At 38.0% G+C, this 24131-nt stretch overlaps 1 protein-coding gene across 2 annotated transcripts in view; it reads right to left on the minus strand.

Moving 5' to 3' along the window:
- The window catches only part of MIGA1 (mitoguardin 1), a gene marked incomplete at its 5' end in the record, with an annotated part of 98696 nt that overhangs the window by 13097 nt on the left and 61468 nt on the right, over window positions 1–24131 (minus strand). For both annotated transcript variants that reach the window (XM_080802823.1, XM_080802822.1), the window contains 2 exons: window positions 95–213; window positions 18879–18979. In XM_080802823.1, the coding sequence (XP_080658949.1) occupies window positions 95–213; window positions 18879–18979 (220 nt within the window). The remainder of the gene's footprint in view (window positions 1–94; window positions 214–18878; window positions 18980–24131) is intronic.

Here is a 24131-nt window from a genome sequence, read left to right on the forward strand (position 1 = left end):
AAGACATTTCCCCCCATTCTCATAACATCTTTAATAAATATTACACAAGTACCTTAATATTTTTTCATAAACAAAAGCAAAACTGAAATGGTACCTAAGCACTCTTGAGTAAATTTTCCCTTCTTCAACTAAATGCATGGCTTCTTCATAGAAAGGGCAGTGGCAGAGAGACTCTAGACTGTAGGCATGCCGTCCTTCCCTGTGTTCTGCAAGCTAAGAATACAGTGGGTTACAACAGATGACACTGACAAAAGAAGAAAAACTATAAAAGATAGAAAACAGGATCTTGCTAACATCAAAACATACTCAATTTGATTAAACCATAAAAATTACTCTAAGATTTTAAAGCTAGTGAGCTCTAACTGCACTTTGTTTCAAAATTCAGTTAAAAAAACGAGTAAACCTTTATAACAAGCATTTGAATTCAACAGTTTAAATCCACAGGCTACACAGAAAAGCAGTATCCTATAGTTCAATAAGAGTAACTGAAGATGAAGCACTGAGGGAAAAAAAGGGGAGGATTTAATCATCCAAAGAATGCTTAAAAGTATTAGAACTCACGATTGTAAATGAAGTAAAACTTTCTACAAAAATACTGCAATCTCACTTTGGCCAATTCCAAGGAATTTTTTCTCATAGCCAGATCTGACTGAACTTTGTGTAACTAAAAAATAGTCCTGCACCTCTGGCTAGCATAACAACACCACGGATGAAATTCCAGTCTTCGGACAATTCATTAAACATAACAACTGCAAACACTAGAGTAGCCAGTTAAGCAAGAAACCTTTGAAGTGGTTTTCATTTTTCAATACCAGGTGATCCATTTAAATAGCAGGTAGCGGTTTTTTTTTTTTTCCTTCTGTTAGGATTTTTAAAAATTTTTTTAAAATAGTACAGTTTGAAGTCATCTTTATTTTATTATTTTTAAAATATTTTATTTATGTATTTGACAGAGAGAGAGAGAGTGAGAGAGGGAACCCAAGCAGTGGGTAGTGGAGAGGGAGAAGCAAGATTCCTACAGAGCAGGCAGCATGATGAGGGACTCTATCCCAGGACCCTGGGATCATGACCTGAGCTGAAGGCAGAAACTTAAAGACAGAGCCACCCAGGCGCCTAAGATTTTTTTTTTTTAAGTAATCGCTATACTCAATGTGCGGCCTGAGCTCACAACCCCGAGATCAAGAGTCTTATGCTCTACCAACTGAGCCAGCTAGGTGCCCCTGAATTTTTTTTTTTTTAAGATTTTATTTATTTAGTTGAGAGAGAGAGCACAAGTGCACACATGCACACTAACAGGCTGGCGTGCAAGCTGAAAGTGGGGTGGGGAGCTGGAGGAGAGGGGGAGCAAGAGGGACAGGCAGACTCAGCACTGAGCGTGAACCAGATGCAGGGCTCAATCTCAGGACCAGAAGATCATGATCGTGACCTGAGCCTAAATCAAGAGCTGGACGCTGAACCAATTGAACCACCCCGGTGCCCCTTTTTGTGTTGTTGTTCTTTTTTTTAATAAACATTTTAAAAATTTAAATTCAATTAACATATAATATATTACTGATTTTAGAGGTACAGGCCTGTGATTCTTCAGTCTTATATAATACCCAGTGTTTTCATTACATCATATGCCCTCCCTAACGTCCATCACCCATTTACCCCATTCTTCTACCCCCTTCCCCTCCAGCAACCCTCAGTTTGTCTCCTAAGATTAAGAGTCTCTTATGGTTTGTCTCCCTCTCTGGCTTCGTTTTGTTTCATTTTTTTCCTCTCCTCCCCTATGATCCTCTGCCTTGTTTCCTAAATTCCACTATTAGTGAGAATATATGAAAATTGTCTTTCTCTGATTGACTTATTTCGTTTAGCATAATACCCTCTACTTCCACACCGTTGCAAATGGCAAGATTTCATTTTTTGATGGCTGAGTAATACTCCATTGTATGTATGTATGCATGTATGTGTGTGTGTATATATATATATACATCACATCTTTTATTTGTAATAGCTTTATTGAGATATAATTCACATACCATAAAATTCATCCTTTTTAAGCATACAATTAAGGTTTTTGTTTTTTTTTTTTTAGCATATTCACTGGGTTTTGCAATTAGCACCATCTTTTAGTTTCAGAATATTTTTACCACCCCAACAGGAACCCCCTTACCCATCATCAGTCATCCCCATTTCCCCTTCTCTCTAGCCTCTGGAAACTAATCTACTCTCAGGCTCTGGAGTTTCCCAATTCAGGAAACTTCATGTTTACAAATACTATATGGCCTTTTGTGTCTGGTTTCTTTCACTTAGCATGTTTTCAAGGTTCATCTATGATGTAGCTGGTATCAGTATTTCATTCTTTTTCATGGCCGAACTATATAGATATACCACTTCCTATTTTTAATCCCTTCCTCAACTGATAGACATTTAGATTGTTTCCACTTTTGGTTATCATGAATAAAGCTGCTTTGAACATTTGTGTAGAACTTTTTAATGTTTTCAATTTTCTTGAGTATATACCTAAAACAGGAAGGGCCAGATGGTTACTCTATGTTTAACGTTTTTGGTTTTGTTTTTTTTTTTTAATTTTTAAATTTTTGTTTTGGGAGGGAGGGAGAGAGAATCTTAAGCAGGGCGTGGAGCTCAACATGGGGACTGATCTCCCAACCTTGAAATCATGACCTGAGCCAAAAATCAAGAGTTGATGCTTAACCAACTAAGGCACTCAAGTGCCCTACTGCCAAATTATTTGGCAAAGAGGCTACACTATGTTCCACTACCACTAGTGATGTATAATGATAAAGATTTTTCACACCCTCACCAATAATTATTATATATTTTTAAAAGACTTATTTGAGAGAGAGAGAGAGCCCAAGTGCACAAGCAGGGGGAGAGGCAGACTCCCTGCTGAGCAAGGAACCCAACAGGGGCTCAATCCCAGGACCCTGAGATCATCACTGAACCACCAGATGCCCCTATTATTATCCATTTTTTACATTATAGCCACTCTAGCAGGTGTGAAGTGGTTTAGTTTCTCTAATGACAACAATTTTGAACATCTTTCATCTCCTTACTGGCCTCTACATATCTTCTTTAGAAAAATGTTTATTCAAATCCTTTGATCCTTTTATTCAAATCCATTTTTAAATTGGGTTATTTGTCCATTTATTGTTGAGTTGTAACCATTCATTATATATTCTGGATATGTGTCTTTATAAGACACATGATTTACAAATATTTCTCCCAATCTACTGTTTTTTCACTTTCTTGTTGGTGTCCTTTGAACCATAAAAGTTTTTATTTTTTATAAATTCCAATTAATCATTTTTTCCCTTTTCTGCCTTAACCTTTACTGCCTGTTTATGCAGAACATCAAGGGCAGCCAGAGGTGAGGGCTCAGGGACTTCTGTGGGTTTTCCTGGACATATGCACAATCCTGAACATGCCTGTGGCCTTCTAGATTCCCAGGAATATGTTGGAATTTTTCAAGGCCCCCTGTTAAAATCTATTGCTCAATTTTTCCCTTTAAGTTGTCTGGTCAGCCTCTTATTAGTCCTCACTAATTATTTTCAACAAAGGCCATATGGACTTTCCTTTGGAGCAAGCTCCCAATCAGGTCAAATAAAGATTAAGTCCTGAGAATGGAACTTCGCAGGGAGCTGCCATATAGGTCAAAATAGAATGTTGTGAAACTCTAAAATCACTAAGTTTCTTTTAGTGGTTGCCAGACCTCGTTTTTGCAGTTACCTCTGTTGTAAGATCGTTAGTTTTCAAAACTGTGGAAGAGAGGGGGATGAGAAGAGATCAAGTTAAAAATCCACAAAGTTCACTGCTCTTACAGAGATTCAGCCATTTTTCTTGAAATAAAAATCTCCATGAATTTCAGAAATAAGTCTTTCATTAATTTTCAGAGTTCTTAAAATTTTGCTTTTGACAATTCTTCCCAGTGTTTTCATTACTTTCGTGGAGGAGATTTTTACTCTGTTACTCTACTGTTCTAGACTTATTTCTTCCATGCTGTAGTTTTGGTACTTCCCAGACACCCAGCGCTATGCTAAATGGGTTAACTTGATAATATGACTTAGTCTTTACAACAATTCATAAAGTAGGTACGGTTATTATCCCCATTTTACAGGTAGAGAAGCAGAGATTCAGATTAGCAGGAACTTGCCCCAAGTCCCAAAACCACATGACTGATTTTTAAACCCAGGCATTAATTCCAGAGTTTATATTCTTAAATATCAAATTACACTCTTCTATTAGCCTTCCCCAAAAACCCAAGAGGAAAGAAGTTTAAGCATCAGCAATAGTTAAGATAGTATAAATACGGCCATTATATCAGAGGCAAAAAAAAGTAAACAGAAATGATAATATCTGACATAAATATTCTCTGCTTTAGTATCTCCCCTCACGTTTTAAGGGAAACATATTATGCTAAAGGCAATGTGCTTCTGAGGTTTCTGAGTTAAAAAAAAAAAAAACAGTATGTTTTAAAATAACTTAGAAATTCTTTAGATATTAAATAGTTTAAAGTTTTGTACCACTATCAAAAAAAATAGGATTTATGTTCACCGGCCAATAGGGAAAAATCCTAAGGAGGAAAATGCGACTCCAACTAAACTTTCTACCTAAAATAATTTATACTAATAAGAAATGAATACATTCAACAATGACAGATTCCAGAGTCAAGCCCTGGTTTATTGGTCTACCTTGCTTATTGCTGGTTTCACTGAAGTGATCATTTAAGAGAGCATGCACACACATGTGTGTTTGGAGGGGAGGTGGGAAGAGAGACAATCTTGAAACAGACTCCCTGCTGAGCACAGAGCAGAGCCAGATTGGGGGGTGGAGGCAGTCCATCCCACAACCCATAAGATCATCACCTGAGCCAAAATCAAGAGCCGGATGCTCAATGGACTAAACCACCCAGGTGCCCCTGAATAAGGCTTTTAAAAATAAGCTTACAGCTGTGAAAATACATCATACTGAAGATCTGATACTAGCATTATCATCAACTCTTCTTAAAAGACAATAACTCAGAGACATTTATTTAAATTATTAATTTCTTAAGAGCAAAAAGCAAACTACTAACATGATGTCTTAAATTCTCATTTTAGACTATATTGTATAGGAAAAATTTTTTGACAAAACTGCCAAAAACCCATTTAAAAGTTTTAGAAAAAGGTTAACATTTTGCTATAGCTGAGATTTAAAAAAAAAAAATTCATTTATTTGAGAGAGATTATGTATTCATTTATTTGACAGAGATTACAAGTAGGCAGAGAGGCAGGCGGGGGAGGGGGGGGGAAGCAGGCTCCCTGCTGAGCAGAGAGCCCGATGCAGGGCTCGATCCCAGGACTCTGGGATCATGACCTGAGCTGAAGGCAGAGGCTTTAACCCACTGAGCAATCCAGGTACCCCTGAGATGTTATTTTTGAAGCAGAGATCAGTAAAATAGTTTAATTCCTGCATATGGAGACATGTTACCATGAAAAAGGGTTTGGGGTGGTTTCTGGTTTTTTGTTTTGTTTTGTTTTGTTTTTTTGCTAGCTGAAACTTGAAATGTCCTTTATTTCTAAATTATTCTTCCCCCAAAGGGCACTTTTCAAAACCTGATTTTAATATTTTCAAAAAGAAAAGTAGTATTATATTGGTTTAGACAAAGCATCATTCTACTTCATTAGTTATCTCCCATGGTTCACAAGTACCACAAAAATGACCGTGTAAGAAATCAAGTTAAGTCATTAATAGCAGCAACAATAAAAACAAACAAAATAGATAAAACCCATAAATGAAGCAATGTGCAAAAGAAATGTTTTATTAGCTGCAGATTTCCAGCATCTTAAATTACTTGTCTCTTATTCTCCATGAGGTGCAGGAGGGACATGGTTGGGTCTTATCTTCCTTGGCAAGCAATGACTGCTGAATGTGAAGTAATATTTTTAAAAGCCTTACTATTTTTCAAGGCTCTGAACAACCATGAAAGATATGTCCAAAGTCCCAAAATAGGGTCATGAAATAGGCTAAGTTCCATTTTAACATGGACTATTTTTTACATGTTTACATTTTCCTTTCAAACCCACCACCTAAAATTGCAAATAGGACTTACAGTTAAAGAAAGCAGGCTGACTATATTCCCTTATCTCACTAAAAGAAAAGAAATTAAAAAGTAAATAAATCCTCAATAACCACCCTCCAAAATGGCCCTCAATGACTCTCTTTCTGGTACTCATGCCGCATCCCACACTGAAGAGCTCCAACCTGTGTAATCAATAGCATACTACAGAAATAATGAGTGTGAATTCTGAGACTAGGTCATTAATAGTCACTGCATTGCTCTCACTCTTCTTGTATCACTTCCTCTGGGGAAGCCCAGGTCCCATGTTGTGATAACACTAAAGCAGTCCTACAGAGAAGTCCATGTGGTAAGCAACTTAGGTCTTCCAACAACGGGTAGCACCAACATGCTTTAAGTGAGCTGTCTTGGGAAGAGATTCTCCAGCTCCAGTCAAACCTTCATATGACTACTGCCCCAGCCAATATACTTGATCACAACTTCACAAAAAAACCTCAAGCCAGACCACCCTCATAAGCCACTTCCAAATTCCTGACCTTCAAAAATGATGATATAATAAATGTTAACTGTTGTTTTTGAATGGGAAAAAAAACTTTGTTTGGGGGACTGGGCAAGGGTCCTGTCTCACAATTTTGGAACTGCTTCCTGGTGCCAGTGGCTTAGCTGACCTTGAGCACATTAAAGCACGTGGTTTGCTCAAGGGCCAACACTTGCACATTGTGACTACATCACTGATCTTAATGTCTCCAAAGAAGTAGGACAAGTATACAGAAATATGCTTATGGCACTTCTCAAAGCAGTTGTACTTCTGGATGTTGTGAAGGTAGTCTTGGCTGATGACAACAGTCCCCGGCATCTTCATCTTGGTTTCAACACCAAACAAGATCTTAACAATAAAGGGGCATTTCTTGTCACTACAGATGCCTTCAATGGCCTCCCTGGCCATCCTGAGGCCCAGACAAACATTCTTGCAGGAGCGGGAGCTTCTCCTTGCTAATTTTTCCAAGCAAGACTCCCTTATTTTGAAAGATGGTCAGCTGCTTTTGGTAGGCTAGCTTGGACCAAAAGACACTCCCTACCTAATATATGCAGGTTCAGAATTAAATACCAAAACAAAGGGTTCCCTGAATTAGCCATTAGGACTGAATTCTCACTTCTAAAAAACTATCCTATAAAATTTGAATTTTAAAAAAATAACCTCCAGAACACTCAAGCCTTCATTAGAGGCCAGTGTGGGGCTCCCAGGGTTTAGAAGGCTCTAACTACTAGATTAATGCTAAGACATATGCCCTCTGCCCAACTTAATCCCCAGGAAATCAAAAACACCCAGAATTAACCCCCCAATTAGGGCACAGAATCCTGCTATCCAGGACATGCCCCTGAGGCCTGGGGGGTCCTCACAGCTTCAGCCCTAGCCCCAAGTCCACACCTGAGTTTTATTTTTGTCTTAAGACAGTAGTTCTAGGTAATTATTATACAGTAATAGATAATTAATATAATAGTGGGAACAATACAACAGCAAAAGAAAGACACACAAATTTCCAGAAACTAGAAAACAAATGGAAGAGTGTGGACAGATGTAAATGATGAGGAAACCCATAGTCCTGTTAAAATATATTTAACAGGGGATATAGTCAAGGGAGAAACATTTGCTAAGCAGAGCCTCAAAGACACCAGGCTTGGAGTAGGCAGGTATGTGACAGCAGTGAAGAAGAGGGATTAAAAATGGGAAGTTAGGGGCGCCTGGGTGGCTCAGTGGGTTAAGCTTCTGCCTTCGGCTCAGGTCATGATTTCAGGGTCTTGGGATCGAGCCCCATATCGGGTTCTCTGCTCAGCAAGGAGCTTGCTTCCTCCTCTCTCTCTGCCTGCCTCTCTGCCTATTTGTGATCTCTCTCTCTGTCAAATAAATAAAAAAAAAATCTTTAAAAAAAAAAAATGGGAGGTTAAATGAAATTCTGTGTCCAAACAACTATAGTAGTCCCACATTCTAATTCCTGTTCTTTCCCTTTCATCCCTGAACAGGAGGATAGCTTATAGAAAAACAAATTTTCAACCAGATAACATTTCCCTTTAAAAATTAGCTCGGGGTACCCGGGTGGCTCAGTCAGTTAAGCGACAGACTCTTGATTTCAGCTCAGGTCTGTCATGACCATCATGATCGTCAGGATTTTGAGTGGTGGGATCGAGCCCCACACTGGACTTTGCATTCTGGGTGTGGAACCTGCTTGGGATTCTCTCTCTTCTTCTGTTCCTTCTCCCTCCCCCAAATAAGGCCTTTTTCATTCTTTATGGAGCTGTATCCTGCCTACTAGGCTATTTCCAGACCATTATCCTAAAGAAAAGCCAATCAATCAACAGACCTTGAAGAAGTAAACCAAGTATAGTTAGTCTCCTGTTCATGGGAAAGACATGCAAACCCACATACTCTGTCTAAGAATATTGACTAGTCTAGTCACCAATTAAGCTTTCAAATTTGAGAAGGAAACCATCAGTACAAGAATGAGAGCCCAACATAGACAAAACTGACCCCAGAGGAAGGAAATAATTCAGGAAATAGAAATATTAAATATTAAATGGCAGATACAGCTCTCCCTTTTCAGATTATTGTTATTACAAATATTTATCCTTGTCATTTTGCATATTATAATTAGTGTATTATTTTGGATTGTTATCAACAAGTGCTATCAAGTCAGAGGTTGGTATTAAAAGCTTTCCAAGGGGCGCCTGGGTGGCTTAATCAGTTGAGTGCCAGACTCTTGGTTTTGCTACGATTATAATCTCAGGGTCATGGGATCAAGCCCCACATCTGGCTCCAAGCTCAGTGGGGAGTCTGCTTGAGATTCTCTCTCTTCCCCTCCCCCACCCCGTGCTCTTGCACTTGCACTCTCTCTCAAATGAACAAATTTTGTAAAAAAATGAAGATCAGAAAAAATAAAAAAAATTTCAAGCTTCCATTTAGTGTATAAGTATATGGATTATAAGAAGTACCATTTTCTCCTTTTTTTTTTTTTTTTTTAGGTGGGAGAGAAAATCTCAAGCCAAATCCATGCCCAGTGCAGAGGCCAATGGAGGTCCAATCTCATGACCCTGAGAGCATGACCTGATCCTCAATCAAGAGTTGAACACTTAGGCCTGGGTGCCTGGTAAGTGTCTGCCTTCAACTCAGGTCATGATCTCAGGGTCCTGGGATTGAACCCTCATCAAGATCCCTGCTCAGTGAGAAGTCTGCTTCTTCCTTTCCCTCTGCCCCTCCACCTTGCTCATGCATGCACATGTGTGCTCGCTCTCTCTCAAACAAGTAACTAAAATCTTAAAAAAAAAAAAAAAAAGTCTGACACTTAACAAACTGAGCCACCCAGCTGCCCCTAATATTTTCTCTTCAAAGAGCACCCTATAATTTATATATTAAACACATACACATGCTGCAGAGTGTTAATTCTAAGAAAAACTGAATCCACAGCTAAAAATTACTCTTTGCAGTATTAGTTTCTACCTATTAAATGACAATCTCTTTAACAGATGGGAGAGCTAGAAGCACTAAGTGCAGCAGTATCCTAACATTTAAAAGACCTTTCAGAACTTGAAAATATTATGCTAAGTGAAAGAATATCAAACCAAAAGGTTACATATTGTATGATTCTATTTATATGAAATGTACAGAATAGGCAAATCCATAGAGACACAGAGGTAGATCAGTACTAGGGTGGAGGGGGGATAGGAGAGAACAGAGTGTGATTACTAATAGGTTGGGGTTTCTTCTTGGGGTGATAAAAATGTTCTGGAAGTAGAAATGTGTTATTGGTAACACAACTAAAATCCACTGAAGTGTACACTTTTAAAAAGCAAATTTTATAGCATGTGAGCTATTTCTCAGTAAAGCTATTATTTAAAAAAGACTTCAGAGAAAAAAGACTGTAGTTCCAAACCAATGTTTGGCAAAGCTTATATAGGAAAATCTTGTTAATCACTTTCACAAATGACAGACCTGGCTTAGAAAAAAGCCTATGCCAGGATTTCTTTAATCTAAATAGGGAAGAAATCTTTCTGGTAATTCTGAGTAAATCTTTCAAATCTTCACAAATTGTTTAACTTCCCAAGGAGTTCAGATCTTATTTTCTTAATAACTTTCTTCATTAAAATAGTTTTCCCTACTTTAAGTATCTGGCATATAATAAATGCAATTAAAAATAATTTAACAAACATTTCTTAGAAAAGAACTTATTTTGGAACATTCACATTCCAAGATCATACATTTATACCCTAGAAGCATTCCTAAGATGTTTCTCAAATACTGAGTCCTTCTTGTGGTTTTCATGTATTTTGTTTTCCATAAGCAGTCTTTTTATCAAACCTCTGTAACTTAAACAACAAAGTAATTATAATGAACACTTGGCAAAATATTTTTAAAAGCTGCATATTATAAAGAAACTGGAGCAATTAGGCATATATCATCCCTCACAGCAGGAAAATGCAAAGTGAGTAGCAATTCTTATAAATCATCTAGGACACAAGTATCTACAGAACAGAAAGATAAAAAGAATTTGAAAAAATAGAACATCCTTTTATGTTAAAAACTCTCAAATTTGGCACAGAAAAAAATGTACCTCAATACAATAAAGGCCATATATGACAAGTCATAGTTAGTATCATACTCAACAGTGAAAGACTGAAAGCTTTTCCCCGAAGAACAAAATAAGAGTGCCCATTCTCACCACTCCTATTCAACATAGCACTGAAGTTCTAGCCAGAGCTATCGGGCAAGACAAGGAACAAAAAGCATCCAAATTGGAAAGAAAAAAGTAAAATTGTCTCTGTCTGCACATGATATGATCATATAAATAAAGAATCTTAAAAGACCACCAAAAAATTGATAGAACATAAACAAATCTGGTAAAGTTGCAGGAAACAAAAGCAATGTATAAAAATTAGTTGCATTTCTATATACTCACAACAATCAATCAGAAAGAGAAATTAAGAAGAACATTGGAAGAGTAAGAAGATCCTAAGCTCATTTCAACCCAGGGATACAAGTAAATAATACTCACATCAGTGTAAATAACCCGAAAACTGACTGAAGACTGGCTGAACAAACTCTCCAAAGCTAAATGTGGAGAAAGGGCCACATCACAGTGGGTAGGAAGAGCAGAGGTGTGGTCAGGAGCTAAATGGACCCATAGGGCTGTTCATGAGATGTAGGGACACCACCAGTGCAGAGAGGGAAGAGAAAAAGACCCTTATACCAAGCACCTGAGCCACCTGAACCTTCAGAGTAAGACAACCAGAGGCTTTGACCCAAATTTTACAAAGTTCTTACAATTGGTGGAGCTTAACACCTAGAACTTCAAAAATCAGCAAAAATCTGGCTCTGTACGAGCCAGAGGGACAGGAAACTGAGTCCCCACTCTTAAAGAGACACCACAACAAAGAGCCCCACTGAGATATAGCATAGAAGCAGCAATTTGAAAAATGCCTGGGGTATACAGGAGGGAGATTTGTTTACTAATGCTAGAGTATGCGCTGGCAGGACAGGGATCTTTGGGAGAATTCTCCAGGAACAAAGGAGCTGGCGAACACAATTTCCCTTCCCCACCCAACCTAGATACACAGACATCTCCAATAATCAGTGAAACACTAATATTTGACAAATAACTTAACAGTTCACCCTGCCCCAGTGGTCTCCTGCAGACACACCCTCTTCAACTAGGCCTTCCTCCAAGTCTCCTCTTATGGCAGACCTGCACAAACGTTGCTAACACACCACCCCTGCCCCTGATTTCTCCTGTGGTCCTATCCCCTTCAATACACAGTTGAATGGAGCCCATCCAAAATGATCAGTAAGCCTGGCAGTCTGCAAGCAGCCCTGACGGGGCAACACTCCAAAGTGATTCCAGCCCTGGGGAGAAGGAAAAATAACTACATACAACAGTCCAAATGTGGCTCCAGCAGTGGACTGGGGACAGACACCATGTCTGACTGCAGGACCTGCCCAAAAGTGAAAGCTTCTTGGGGCACAGGGAAAGTACCCTGCAGTTCGGTGCTACTGCATCTCTGACATTTGCATGGTCTGACTCAACTCAAGTCCAAGGCAGCCCCAAACTGGCCCACTAAAAACACAGGGACCACCCCCCGCCCACAACAGGCAAAGAGAGCCACTTCAGACAACTGGACTGAAGGCAACAGTGGCTCAGCCACATCAGCCAGGCACATGCAACACACATAGGAGACATACCTGAAGCAGGTTCTAGTGAAGAGGGGACACTGTACTGTAGGACACTGGACCTCTTTTTCTAAAGCCTACTATTTTCAAGGGCAGGAGATAAAGCTGACTTAGATATAAAAATATATGCAGAGAATTAGACAAAATGAGGACACAGAGGAATATATTTCAAATGAAAGAACAAGACAAAATCTTGTGAGCTAAACAAAATGGAGGTAAGTAATATGCCTGAAAGAGAATTTAAAGTAATGGCCATAAAGATACTCACTGGACTTGAAAAAGAATGGAGGACCTCACTGAGACCCTCAACAAAGAGAAAACAAAACAAAACAAAAATTCAGAGATGAAGAACTAAGTAACTGAAACTAAAAATATAGCAGATGAAAGCAATACTAGACTAGAGGAAGCAGAAGAACAAATCAATGACCTGGAAAACAGAATAATGGAAAGCCATCAAGCTGAATAGGAGAGAAAAAATAATAAAAATAAATGGAAATAGACAAGGGAAACTTGGCAACACCATAAAGCATAATAACATTTACATTATAAGGATCCCAGAAGGAGAAAGAAAAAAGGGGGCAGACAATGTATAAATGTGTTTGAAGAAATAATAGCTGAAAACTTCCTGAATCTGGGGAAGGAAACAGACATCCAGATCCAGGAGGCACAGAGAGTCCCTAATAAGATCTTCTCAAGGAGGCCCAAACCAAGATACACAGTAATTAAAATGGCAAAAAGTAGAGATAAAGAGAGAATTTTTAAAGCAGCAAAAGGAAATGGAAGTTATATACAAGGGAAACCCCATAAGATTATCAGCTGATTTTTCACCAGAAACTCTGCATGTCAGAGGGAGTGCCATGATATATTCAAAGTGCTGAAGGAAAAAAAAAAGAAAAAGAAAAAAAACCTGGAACCGAGAATAATCTATCCAGTAAGGGTATCATTCAGAATAGGAGATAGAGTTCCCAGACAAACAGAAGTTAAAAGAATTCATAACCACTAACTCAGCCATACAAGAAATGTTAAAGGGGACTCTTTGAGTGGAAAGACCATATGCAGGAGTAAGAAAAGTAGGGACGTCTGGGTGGCTCAGTGTGTTAGAGCCTCTGCCTTCAGCTCGGGTCATGATCTCAGAGTCCTGGGATCGAGCCCCGCATCAGGTTCTCTGCTTAGCAGAGAGCCTGCTTCTTCCTCTCTCTCTGCCTGCCTCTCTGCCTACTTGTGATCTGTCTGTCAAATACATAAAATCTTAAAAAAAAAAGAAAAGAAAAGCAGGGAGCACAAAAACAGTAAAAATAGGTATGCCTATAAAAATCAGTCAAGGGACTCACAATATAAAAGGATATAACCTATGATATAACCCTATGCCTAAAATGCTGGGGGAAGACAAGAATGGGTTCAAACTTTAGTGACCATCAACTTAATATAGACTACTATATGCATAAGATGTGATTACAAAACTAACAGTAACTACAAATCAAAAACCAGAAATACATAAGCAAAAAAATAAAGAGAATAGAATCCAAGTATATCACTACATAAAACCAGCAATCCGTGAGAGAAAAGAGGAAAAGAAGAAAGGAACAGAGAAGTACTACCAAAACAACCATAAAATAAGTAAAAAAATGGCAGTAAGTACATACTTATGCAGGGTGACAGGATGGATAAAAAAGCAAGACCCATCTATATATATGCTGCCTACAAGAGACTCATTTCAGACCAAAAAACACATTCAGGTTGAAAGTGAATGGATGGAGGAGCTATTTATCATGCAAAGGGCAGTGGGAAAAAAGCCAGGCAAGCAATACTTCCATTGGACAAAACTGACTCTATTTTTTTTAGAGTAAGTTCTAAGCCCAAAAGGGGGCTTGAACTCATGACCCTGGAATCAAGAATCATATGCTCTACTGACTGAGCCAGTCAGGTACCCCAGAAAAATTGGACTTTAAAAGAATTATTTATTTATTTTATTATTATTTTTTAAATATATGTTTTTAAGATTTTATTTATTTATTTATTTGACAGAGAAATCACAAGTAGGCAGAGAGGCAGATAGAGGGGGGGGGGGAAGCAGGCTCCCCGCCAAGCAGAGAGCCTGATGCGGGGCTCGATCCCAGGATCCTGGGATCATGACCTGAGCCTAAAGCAGAGGCTTTAACCCACTGAGCCACCCAGGTGCCCTAAAAGAATTATTTATTTATTTGAGAGAGAGAGAGTATGAGCAGAAGGGGAAGAGGGAGAGGGAATGAGAATCTCAAACAGACTCTGTGCTGAGCATGGGAGCCAAGAGGGAGTTTCAATCTTATGATCCTGAGATCAGGACCTGAGGTAAAAGCAAGAGTCAGATGCTTAATTGATTGTGCTACCCAGGCACCCCAACGAAACAGACTTTAAAACAAAGATTGTTAGAAGAGAAAAAGAAAGACACTACATAATCATAAAGGGAACAACTCAGACAGAAGATAAAACAATAGTAAATTTTTATGCACCCAACATGGGAGCACCCAGATACAAAAAGCAGCTAATAACAAACATAAATGAAGTGATCAATAGTAATACAATAATAGTAGGGAACTTTAACACTCCACTTACATCAATGGATAGATGATTCAAAAAGTAAAAAAGGAAACAGTGACTTTCAATGACACATTGGAAAAGATGGATCTAACAGATATATTCAGAATGTTCCAGCCTAAAACAGAAGAATGTATATTCTTTCCAAGTACACATGAACATTCTCCAAAACAGATCACATATTAGGTCACAAAACAAGCCTGTTTCAACAAATTTTAAAAAATCAAAAGTCATCGGGGCGCCTGGGTGGCTCAGTGGGTTAAAGCCTCTGCCTTCAGCTCAGGTCATGATCCCAGGGTCCTGGGATCGAGCCCTGCGTCGGGCTCTCTGCTCAGCAGGGAGCCTGCTTCCCTTCCTCTCTCTCTGCCTGCCTCTCTGGCTACTTGTGATCTTTGTCTGTCAAATAAAGAAATGAAATCTTTAAAAAAAAAAAATCAAAGTCATAACATACATTTTTTCCAACCACAATGTTCTGAAACTAGAAATCAACAATAAGAAAAAGATCTAGGAAGGGGCGCCTGGGTGGCTCAGTGGATTAAGCCTCTGCCTTTGGCTCAGGTCATGATCTCGGGGTCCTGGGATAGAGACCCACATCGGGCTCTCTGCTTAGCAGGGAGGCTGCTTCCCCCTCTCTCTCTGCCCGCTGCTCTTCCTATTTGTGATCTCTCTCTCGCTGTCAAATAATTAAAAGCTTTTAAAAAAAATCTAGAAAAAAAAAGAAAGAAAGAAAAAATAAAGAAGTAACACAAATATACACAGAGGTAAAGTAACATGCTACTAAACAATGAATGGGTCAACTAAGAAACCAAAGACGAAATAAAAAAATATATGGAGACAAATGAAAATGAAAACAAAATGGTCCAAATGTATAGAACTGTTGAATCACTATATTGTATATCTGAAACTAATATAACACTGTATGTTTACTGGAGTTAAAATTTTAGAAAAAGAAAGGGAGAAATTAACAACCCTATTAGAAAGTAATAAAAAGAAGAAAATACTTAGGAATAAATTTAACCAAGGAGGGGTGCTGCGTGGCTTAATTAGCATCTGCCTTCACCTTGAATCATGATCCCAGTGTCCTGGGAGCCCCTCACTCCTTGCTCAGTGGGGAGCCTGCTTCTCCCTCTCCCTCTGCTGCTCCCCCTGCTTGTGCTCTGTCAAATAAATACAATCTTTTAAAAAAATTTAATGAAGGAGGTGAAAATCTGTACACTGAAAACTTTAATGAAGAAACTGAAGTGAGGGACACCTAGGTGGCTCAGTGGGTTAAAGCCTCTGCCTTCGGCTCAGGTCATGATCCCAGGGTCCTGGGATCGAGCCCTGCGTCGGGCTCTCTGCTCGGCGGGGAGCCTGCTTCCTCCTCTCTCTCTGCCTGCCTCTCTGCCTACTTGTGATCTCTGTCTGTCAAATAAATAAATAAAACCTTTAAAAAAAAAAAAAGAAAGAAACTGAAGTGAATAAATAAGTGAAAAGTATCTTTTCATTTGAAGTTAAAGTACCTTCATGTTCATGGATCTAAAGATTTAATATTGTTAAAATCCATAAAGCCATTTTAGATTTGTTGTGATCCCTATCAAAATTCCAGTGGCATTCTTCACAGAAATAGAAAAAACAATCTTAAAATTTGTGTGGAACCACAAAAAATCCCAAGGAGTCAAAGTGATCCTGAGAAAGAACAATACTGGAGGCATCACACTTTCCGGTTTCAAACTACACTACAAAGCTGTAGTAATTACACAGTATAGTACTGGCATAAAAACAGGCACATAAAACGGCATAACAGAATCAAGAGCCTAAAAATAAACCCTTGCATATTAGGCCCACCAATATTTTACAAGAGACCCAAGAATATTCAATGAGAAAACAATAGTCTTCAATAAACAGTGATGGGATAATTGGATAATCACACGCAGAAGAATGAATTGAACATCTATCTTACACCACTCAGAAAATTAGCTCGAAAAGAACTAAAGACTTAAAAGTAAGGGATGCCTGGGTGGCTCAACTGGGTAAGCCTCCCTCCCTTCATCTCAGGTCAGGTCTTGATTTCAGGGTTGTGAGTTCAAGCCGCACATTGGGCTCCACACTGGGCATAGAGCCTACTTAAAAAAAAAAAAAGAAAAAAGAAAAAGACTTAAACATAAAACCTGAAACCATGTATTTGCTAAAAGATAACAGGGAAAAGCTCTTTGACACTGATCTTGACAATGATATTTTGGATAGAACACCAAATCACAAGCAATAAAAGCAAAAATAAGTAAGTGGGACTACATCAAACTGAAAACTTTCTGTCGAGCAAAAGAAACAATCAGCAAAATGAAAAGGTAACTTACTGAATGGGAGAAAATATCTGTAAACTATCTATTTAATAAGGAGTTAATATCCAAAATATATAAGGAACCCACAGAACTGAGTAACAGAAAAATCCAATTAAAAAAATGGACAGAGGACCTGAGTAGACATTTTTCTAAACAAGACACAAATAGCCAACAGGTACATGAAAATGTGCTCAACATCACTAATCAGGGAAATACAAATCAAAACCACAATGAGATTTCACCTCACATCTATTAGAATAGGCTATCATCAAAAAGACAAGAAATAACAAATACCAGCCCGGACAAGGATAATAGGGAACCCTGGTGTACTGTTGATGGAAATATAAACTGGTATAGCTACTATGGAAAACAATACAGAAGTTGCTCAAAAATTAAAACAGAACTACCATATAATCTGAGCAATCCCACTTGTGGGTATATATCCAAAGGAAACGAAGCCACTATTGTGAGATATGTCATGTTCACTGCAGCATTATTCACAATAGCCAATATATGGAAATAACCTAAATGTCCAATAACAAATAAACATATAAAGAAGATGTAGTATGTATATGGGTGTGTGTGTGTGTGTGTGTGTGTGTGTGTATGAATATGTGGGCGTTTGTGTATATTATTCACCCATGATAAATAAGGAAATCCTGCCATTTGCAACAATATGGATGGACCTCAAAGGCATTATGCTAAGTGAAGTAAGTCAGAGAAAGACAAATACAGATTTCACCTGTGAAATCTTTTTGAAAAAGCTAAATCCATAGAAACAGAGAGTAGAATGGCAGTTGCCAGAGGCTGAGTGAGGGAAGTGGGGAGATGTTGGTCAAAGGGTACAAGATTCCAGTAAGAAGACGAAGAAATCCTGGGTATCTACTGCACAGCATGGCAACTATAGTTAACAATACTGTATTACATACTTGAAAGTATGTATGCACCATAATTTGGCATTAGACTATTTCCAGGTTTTCATTACTGTTAAAATGCCATAGTGATTATTTTTATATATAAATCTTTGAATCTGATCACCTTCTGGAAAGAAATACCTAGGGGCACCTTGGTGGCACAATCAGTTGACTGACTGACTCTTCTTGGTTTCTGCTCAGATTCGGATCTGAGGGTCATGAGACAGAGCCCCAAGTGGGGCTCTGTGCTCAGCATGGAGTCTGCTTGTTTTTCTCTCCCTCTCCCTCTGCCCCTCTCCATTGAGTGTTCTCTAATAAATAATCTTTAAAAAAAAATATCTAGGGGCGCCTGGGTGGCTCAGTGGGTTAAGCCTCTGCCTTCGGCTCAGGTCATGATCTCAGGGTCCTGGGATCGAGCCCCGCATCAGGCTCTCTGCTCAGCGGGGAGCCTGCTTCCCCCCATCTCTCTGCCTGCCTCTGCCTACTTGTGATCTCTCTCTGTCAAATAAATAAATTTTTTAAAAAAATTAAAAAAAAAATTTATATGCCTTACCCATAATCCACAGTATATGACAGTGTACCTCTGAAGTATGTATTTACACGTTCACCTCTCTGAAAAGGCTATAAACTCCTGTGCAAACCCATGTTCATGTTACAATCATCATTGTAACCTGGTATCTACCCCATAGTAAATACTATATAAACGGCTACTAGATTACAGCACAGTGGCAAAACTATACTCTCTGGGTGAAAAAGAATGAGAAATTCTCCCTGGGAACACACTGTCCTACCTCTGCGGCTGAAGCAAAGGAATCAGTTGATGCAACGCTCAAGGAGTCTCGCAAGCCAAATTCATCCATATTCCCCTTCATGGTGGTATCTGTATCTTTATCTTAAAAGTAAAAAAAGAAAAGTTAAGAAATTGATATTCCTTGTCACTGAAATTCTATAGTAGGTCTTTCTTCCTCCCTCCCTCCCTCCCTCTTTCTTTCTGTCTGTCTATCTTTAGACCGCAACCTAAAAGAAAAACAGTTAAGTACAAACCAATGGGACATAATCTCGTAAGATTCTCAAAGTGTATTCATTGTTCAACTGATTCTGAAACACTGCCAAGCAGAGGAGAAAAGTAATATAAAGCAGACTTTTACTTTATTTTATTTTATTTTTTTAAAGATTTTATTTATTTATTTGACAGAGAGAGGGGGAAGCAGGCTCCCCGCTGAGCAGAGAGCCAGATGCAGGACTTGATCCCAAGACCATTACCTGAGCCGAAGGCAGAGGCTTTAACCCACTGAGCCACCCAGGTGCCCCAGACTTTCACTTTAAGAAGGGATTAAACTTAGTATCAGATTTAACAAGGTTTTGGACAGGTAATAATTTAAACTGGTATATAACTAGAGTTAGATTATCTGCCATACATTATAAAATCAGCATATACAAAAACATTCTGAAACAGAGCAAATTAGTTGCAAGTTACCTTACCCAAATTGTGAGAACAAGTAGGTTCATTCGTATTAAATGAATATTAACATAAAGTGTTGTCTAGCCAGTCATTTCTGATAAACTGATCAGTTAAAACAATTCAAGAAGGTATCTATCTCTAGGGGCACCTGGCTGGTTCCACTGGTTAAGCAGGTGACCCCTGGTTTCAGCTTAGGTCATGATCCCAGGTCCTAGGATGGCAACCCAAGTCAGGGTCTGTGCTCAGCAGGGAGTCCACTGTGTATGCCCTCACCCTCTCCCTCTCCTTGTTTTCTCTCTCTCTCAAATATATAAATAAAAATATAAGTATAATGTTTATTTATATTTATATATACATTTTACATATTTATATATATATAACAAAAACAATCAGAGCTAGGACCTTGATGTTTCCTCTGGCTACCTAAGGGTCAAATATAACCATCCAATGATTACAGGAGCTGAAAAAGTTTAAATACTTTGGCAAATGGTTTATCTGGCCATGCCAAGCCATATTAACATATTAACATATTATATTAATTAATATATTAACATATTAATATATGTTAATTATTAACATATAACATATTAACATATGCAGCATTCTGAATGGGGTATCAATATCTTTACATACTATCATCAGGAATCTGTTAACATTGAATTTTCAAATAAATACTGAACTTGCTTACATATGTGTCCACATTGTAGCAAACAACTGGTATCTTTTAAAATTTACCACAAGTATGAAAAAGCAAAGAACAAACTATATACTAATATTTCTTAGTGATCCTCAATCTCCTAAATTTGTCAGATACTTTATCTTCTTTAAAAAAGAACCAGGAATCTCTCTGGCTTTCATTCATCCAAACTTGTATTCCAGCATTTTTCCCAAAATAAAGTTCATTACCTTTACCAAAAATTTTCCAAGTCTTATTTAAAACCCTCAAGTACCACAAAACACGGACATTTGTGATTCTATAAAGGAAATGTAGAGTGGTTTTTTTTTTTAAATGCAAACTATTTAGCTTAAACTCAAGTTTTGCAACCAATTTATATTCCAAACTGTAAGCCAAGCAGAAAAGTAAAGGAACTATAACTGGTACAAAGTTCATTCCTGTTAGGTATTGAAAATAACCATACAGATTTTTTTTTTTTCATACAGATATTTTTTTTTCCCTACTTTATCTTTAGGGGGCCCACATTTCACAATTTAACCACTTATCTTCCAAGTTTAAGTTATAACTGTTTCCAGATGAAGGTTACATCAATCCTTTTAAAGTACTTAACTTCACAGCTTAAAATCCTTCTACTACTAAATGGCTATTAATGGAAAAAAATCAGAAATTAAACTATTCTGTTTTCAAAAACACACCTTCTTTTAAAAATTTAAATTTTTCATTGAACTTGAGAACTAAACAACATAATTGGCTTTATGCTTATAAACAGCTGTAAGATTGGTATTTTTGGACACTCAATTATCCAGAAAAATACCCATTATGTTCTTTCAGTGCACATGTGATTTTAAAAAATGCACAAATTTTGAGAGATAAATCATTTACAAAATTGAAACTGGCATTTACAACTTTTAACACTTTACCTTCTTATTTTTCCATTGTTAGTATTAATTGTGCAAAATGAAATCACAGTACAATTTTCATTAGGCCAAACCACTTTTAAACCAGGATTAAATTACGAGTCAATTAAGTTAAATCTTGGTTCCATATGATTTCTGCTATTTTCAGCGTGGAACACAGGCATTTATCTTATGTCACTTTACCTTTCAGACATTACCCATAAGCTGTTAAAAGTCTGTTTTACTTCACTCAACAGTAACCAGCTAGTACTTTACTCAAAAAAAAAAAAAAAAAGAAAAGAAAAGAAAGAAAGAAAGAAAAAAGAAAAAAACCTAACAAGCAAAAATGGCTCAGAGGCACTGATGGAAAGATTTATTCATTAAATCTGATTTCGGAAACCAGAGACCATACCTCTTATTTCAGTAATTGTTATGATTCCTGGAATGGCAGCTTAAATTACAAACAGAAATAATACATGTTTTTTTAGATAAGCAAACAAAAAGTATAAAGAATATTGAGTAATATCTCAAACTACCTGCTTTCATGAATCAAATTAAAATTTAAAATACTCGTTCTAGGGGCGCCTGGGTGGCTCAGGCGTTAAGAGTGTGCCTTCGGCTCAGGTCATGATCCTGGGGTCCTGGGATTGAGCCCTGCATTGGGCTCCCGGATCAGCAGGAAGCCTGCTCTCTCTCTCCCACTCCCCCTGCTTATATTCCCTCTCTTGCTATGTCTCTCTCTGTCAAATAAGTAAATAAGTAAATAAATTTTTAAAAATTAAAATAAAATACTAATTCTAAAAAGTATAAATTCTTGCTTGTGATACTGAAAGACAGGGACAGCATGGAAAACTGAAAACTAATGGCTTCATGTTAGTCAGTATTTTCAGAAACATCTTACCAAATTTTTCTTAGCAAAAAAAAAAAAAAAGAAAGAGGGGCGCCTGGGTGGCTCAGTGGGTTAAGCCTCTGCCTTCAGCTCAGGTCATGATCCCAGGGTCCTGGGATCGAGCCCCGCATCGGGCTCTCTGCTCAGCAGGGAGCCTTCTCCTCCCCCCCACCCCCCGCCTGCCTCTGCCTACTTGCGATCTCTATCAAATAAATAAATAAAATCTTAAAAAAAAAAAGAAAGAAAAGCAAAAACCACATTATCTTTACACACAGAATAATATAAATTAGAAAAAATGGCAATTCTTATTTTTGTTAAGGATATACAACAATGGAAACTTACATACCCCTAGTAGAAATGTCAATTAGTAGAAACACTTTGGAGAGTTTGGCAGTATCTCTGAAAGTTTAAGACTGCATTCTCTATGATTAGCAATTCTATCCTTTGGCGCTTGTTACAGAAGTACATAGTTATATGTGGAAAAGAATGGCAGTAACAACACTGCTTATAACAACTCCAAACTAGAAAGAAAACTGTAATTGTCCATCTACCACACAATACACAAACTGGGGTATATTTAAACAATGAAATATTATACAACAATAAAAGTGAATGAATTTCTGCTATATGCAAGAATAAGGATGAATCTCAAATGTTGAGTGAACAATTATATGTATGATTTCATTCACATAAAATTCAAAACAGGCAAAATTAAACTACAGTGATCAGGACTACATTTAGTTGGTCAAACTGTAAGAAAAACCAGGACGTAATTACTATGAGCGTCAGGAGAGTGGTCTTAGGTATACGGGGGAGGGGTGCTGATTGGGACCAGGTACAAGGGGACCTTCTAGGGAGTTGTCAATGTTTTACTTATTTATTTATTTAAAGATTTTATTTATTTATTTGACACACACACAAAGAGAGAGAGAGAGACAGCGAGAGAGGAAACACAAGCAGGGGGAGGGGGAAAGGGAAAAGCAGGCCTCCCACAGAGCAGGGAGCCCAACTTGATCCCAGGATTCTGGAATCATGACCTGGGCCGAAGGCAGATGCTTAACGACTGAGCCACCCAGGCACCCTTATTTTTATTTTTTTAAAAGATTTTATTTTGGGGTGCCTCAGTCGGTTAAGCTTCTGCCTTTGGCTCATATCATGATCCCAGGGTCCTGGGATTGAGTCCTGTGTGGAACTCCCTGCTCAGTGGGGAGTCTGCTTCTCCCCCTCTCTCTACCCCTCCCCCCCGCTCACACACTCCTTCTCTCTCTCAAATAGATAAATTCTTTAAAAATAAATAAAAGATTTTATTTATTTTTAAAGATTTTATTTATTTATTTGACAGAGAGAGCACAAGCAAGGGGAGCAGCAGAGGGAGAAGTAGAAACAGGTACTGAGTAGGGAGCCCAATGCAAGACTCAAACCCAAGACCCTGGGATTATGACCTGAGTGGAAGGCAGCCACTTAACTGACTGACCCACCCAGGTGACCTGAAGATTTTATTTTGTAATTAGTCTCTATAGCCAATGTGGGGCTCAAACTCACAAATCTGAGATCAAGAGTCGCAGGCTTCACTAACCAAGCCAGCCAGGTGTTCTGGTAATGTTTAATTTTTTTAAGTTTTTTTTTTTTTTTAAAGATTTTACTTATTTAAATGAAAGAAAGAAAAAGAGAGAGCATGAACAGGGGGAAGGGCAAAGGGAGACGGAGATGCAGACTCTCCACAAGCAGGAAGCCTGAAGCAGAGCTCAATCCCAGGACCTCGAGTTCAGATGTTTAACCCACTGAGCCACCCAGGCTCCCCTGCAATATATTATCTTTTTATCTACATGATAGTTACACAAGAGAGTGGAATAAATCACTATGCTTTGTTTTGTGTACTTTCCTCTTAAGGGTTTCCATAGAAGGAAAGAAAACAATGTATCTATATATATCTTGCTCCCAAATGGCTGAGAGCAGAAAAGACAATGAACTATTGCAGTGTTGGAAGTAAAGCTATAAATTATTGGACATAAATTTTATTCCCTGATACAGGAAATACTTATAATGATGCTAAGTTCAAAAAGTCAAAAGATCCAATGAGTTTGTTAAGAATAAAAGCAAGTTGAAAATAATTTATCTGTA

Source organism: Martes martes (genome assembly GCF_963455335.1).
Source record: "Martes martes genome assembly, chromosome: 4".
Taxonomy (NCBI): domain Eukaryota; kingdom Metazoa; phylum Chordata; class Mammalia; order Carnivora; family Mustelidae; genus Martes; species Martes martes.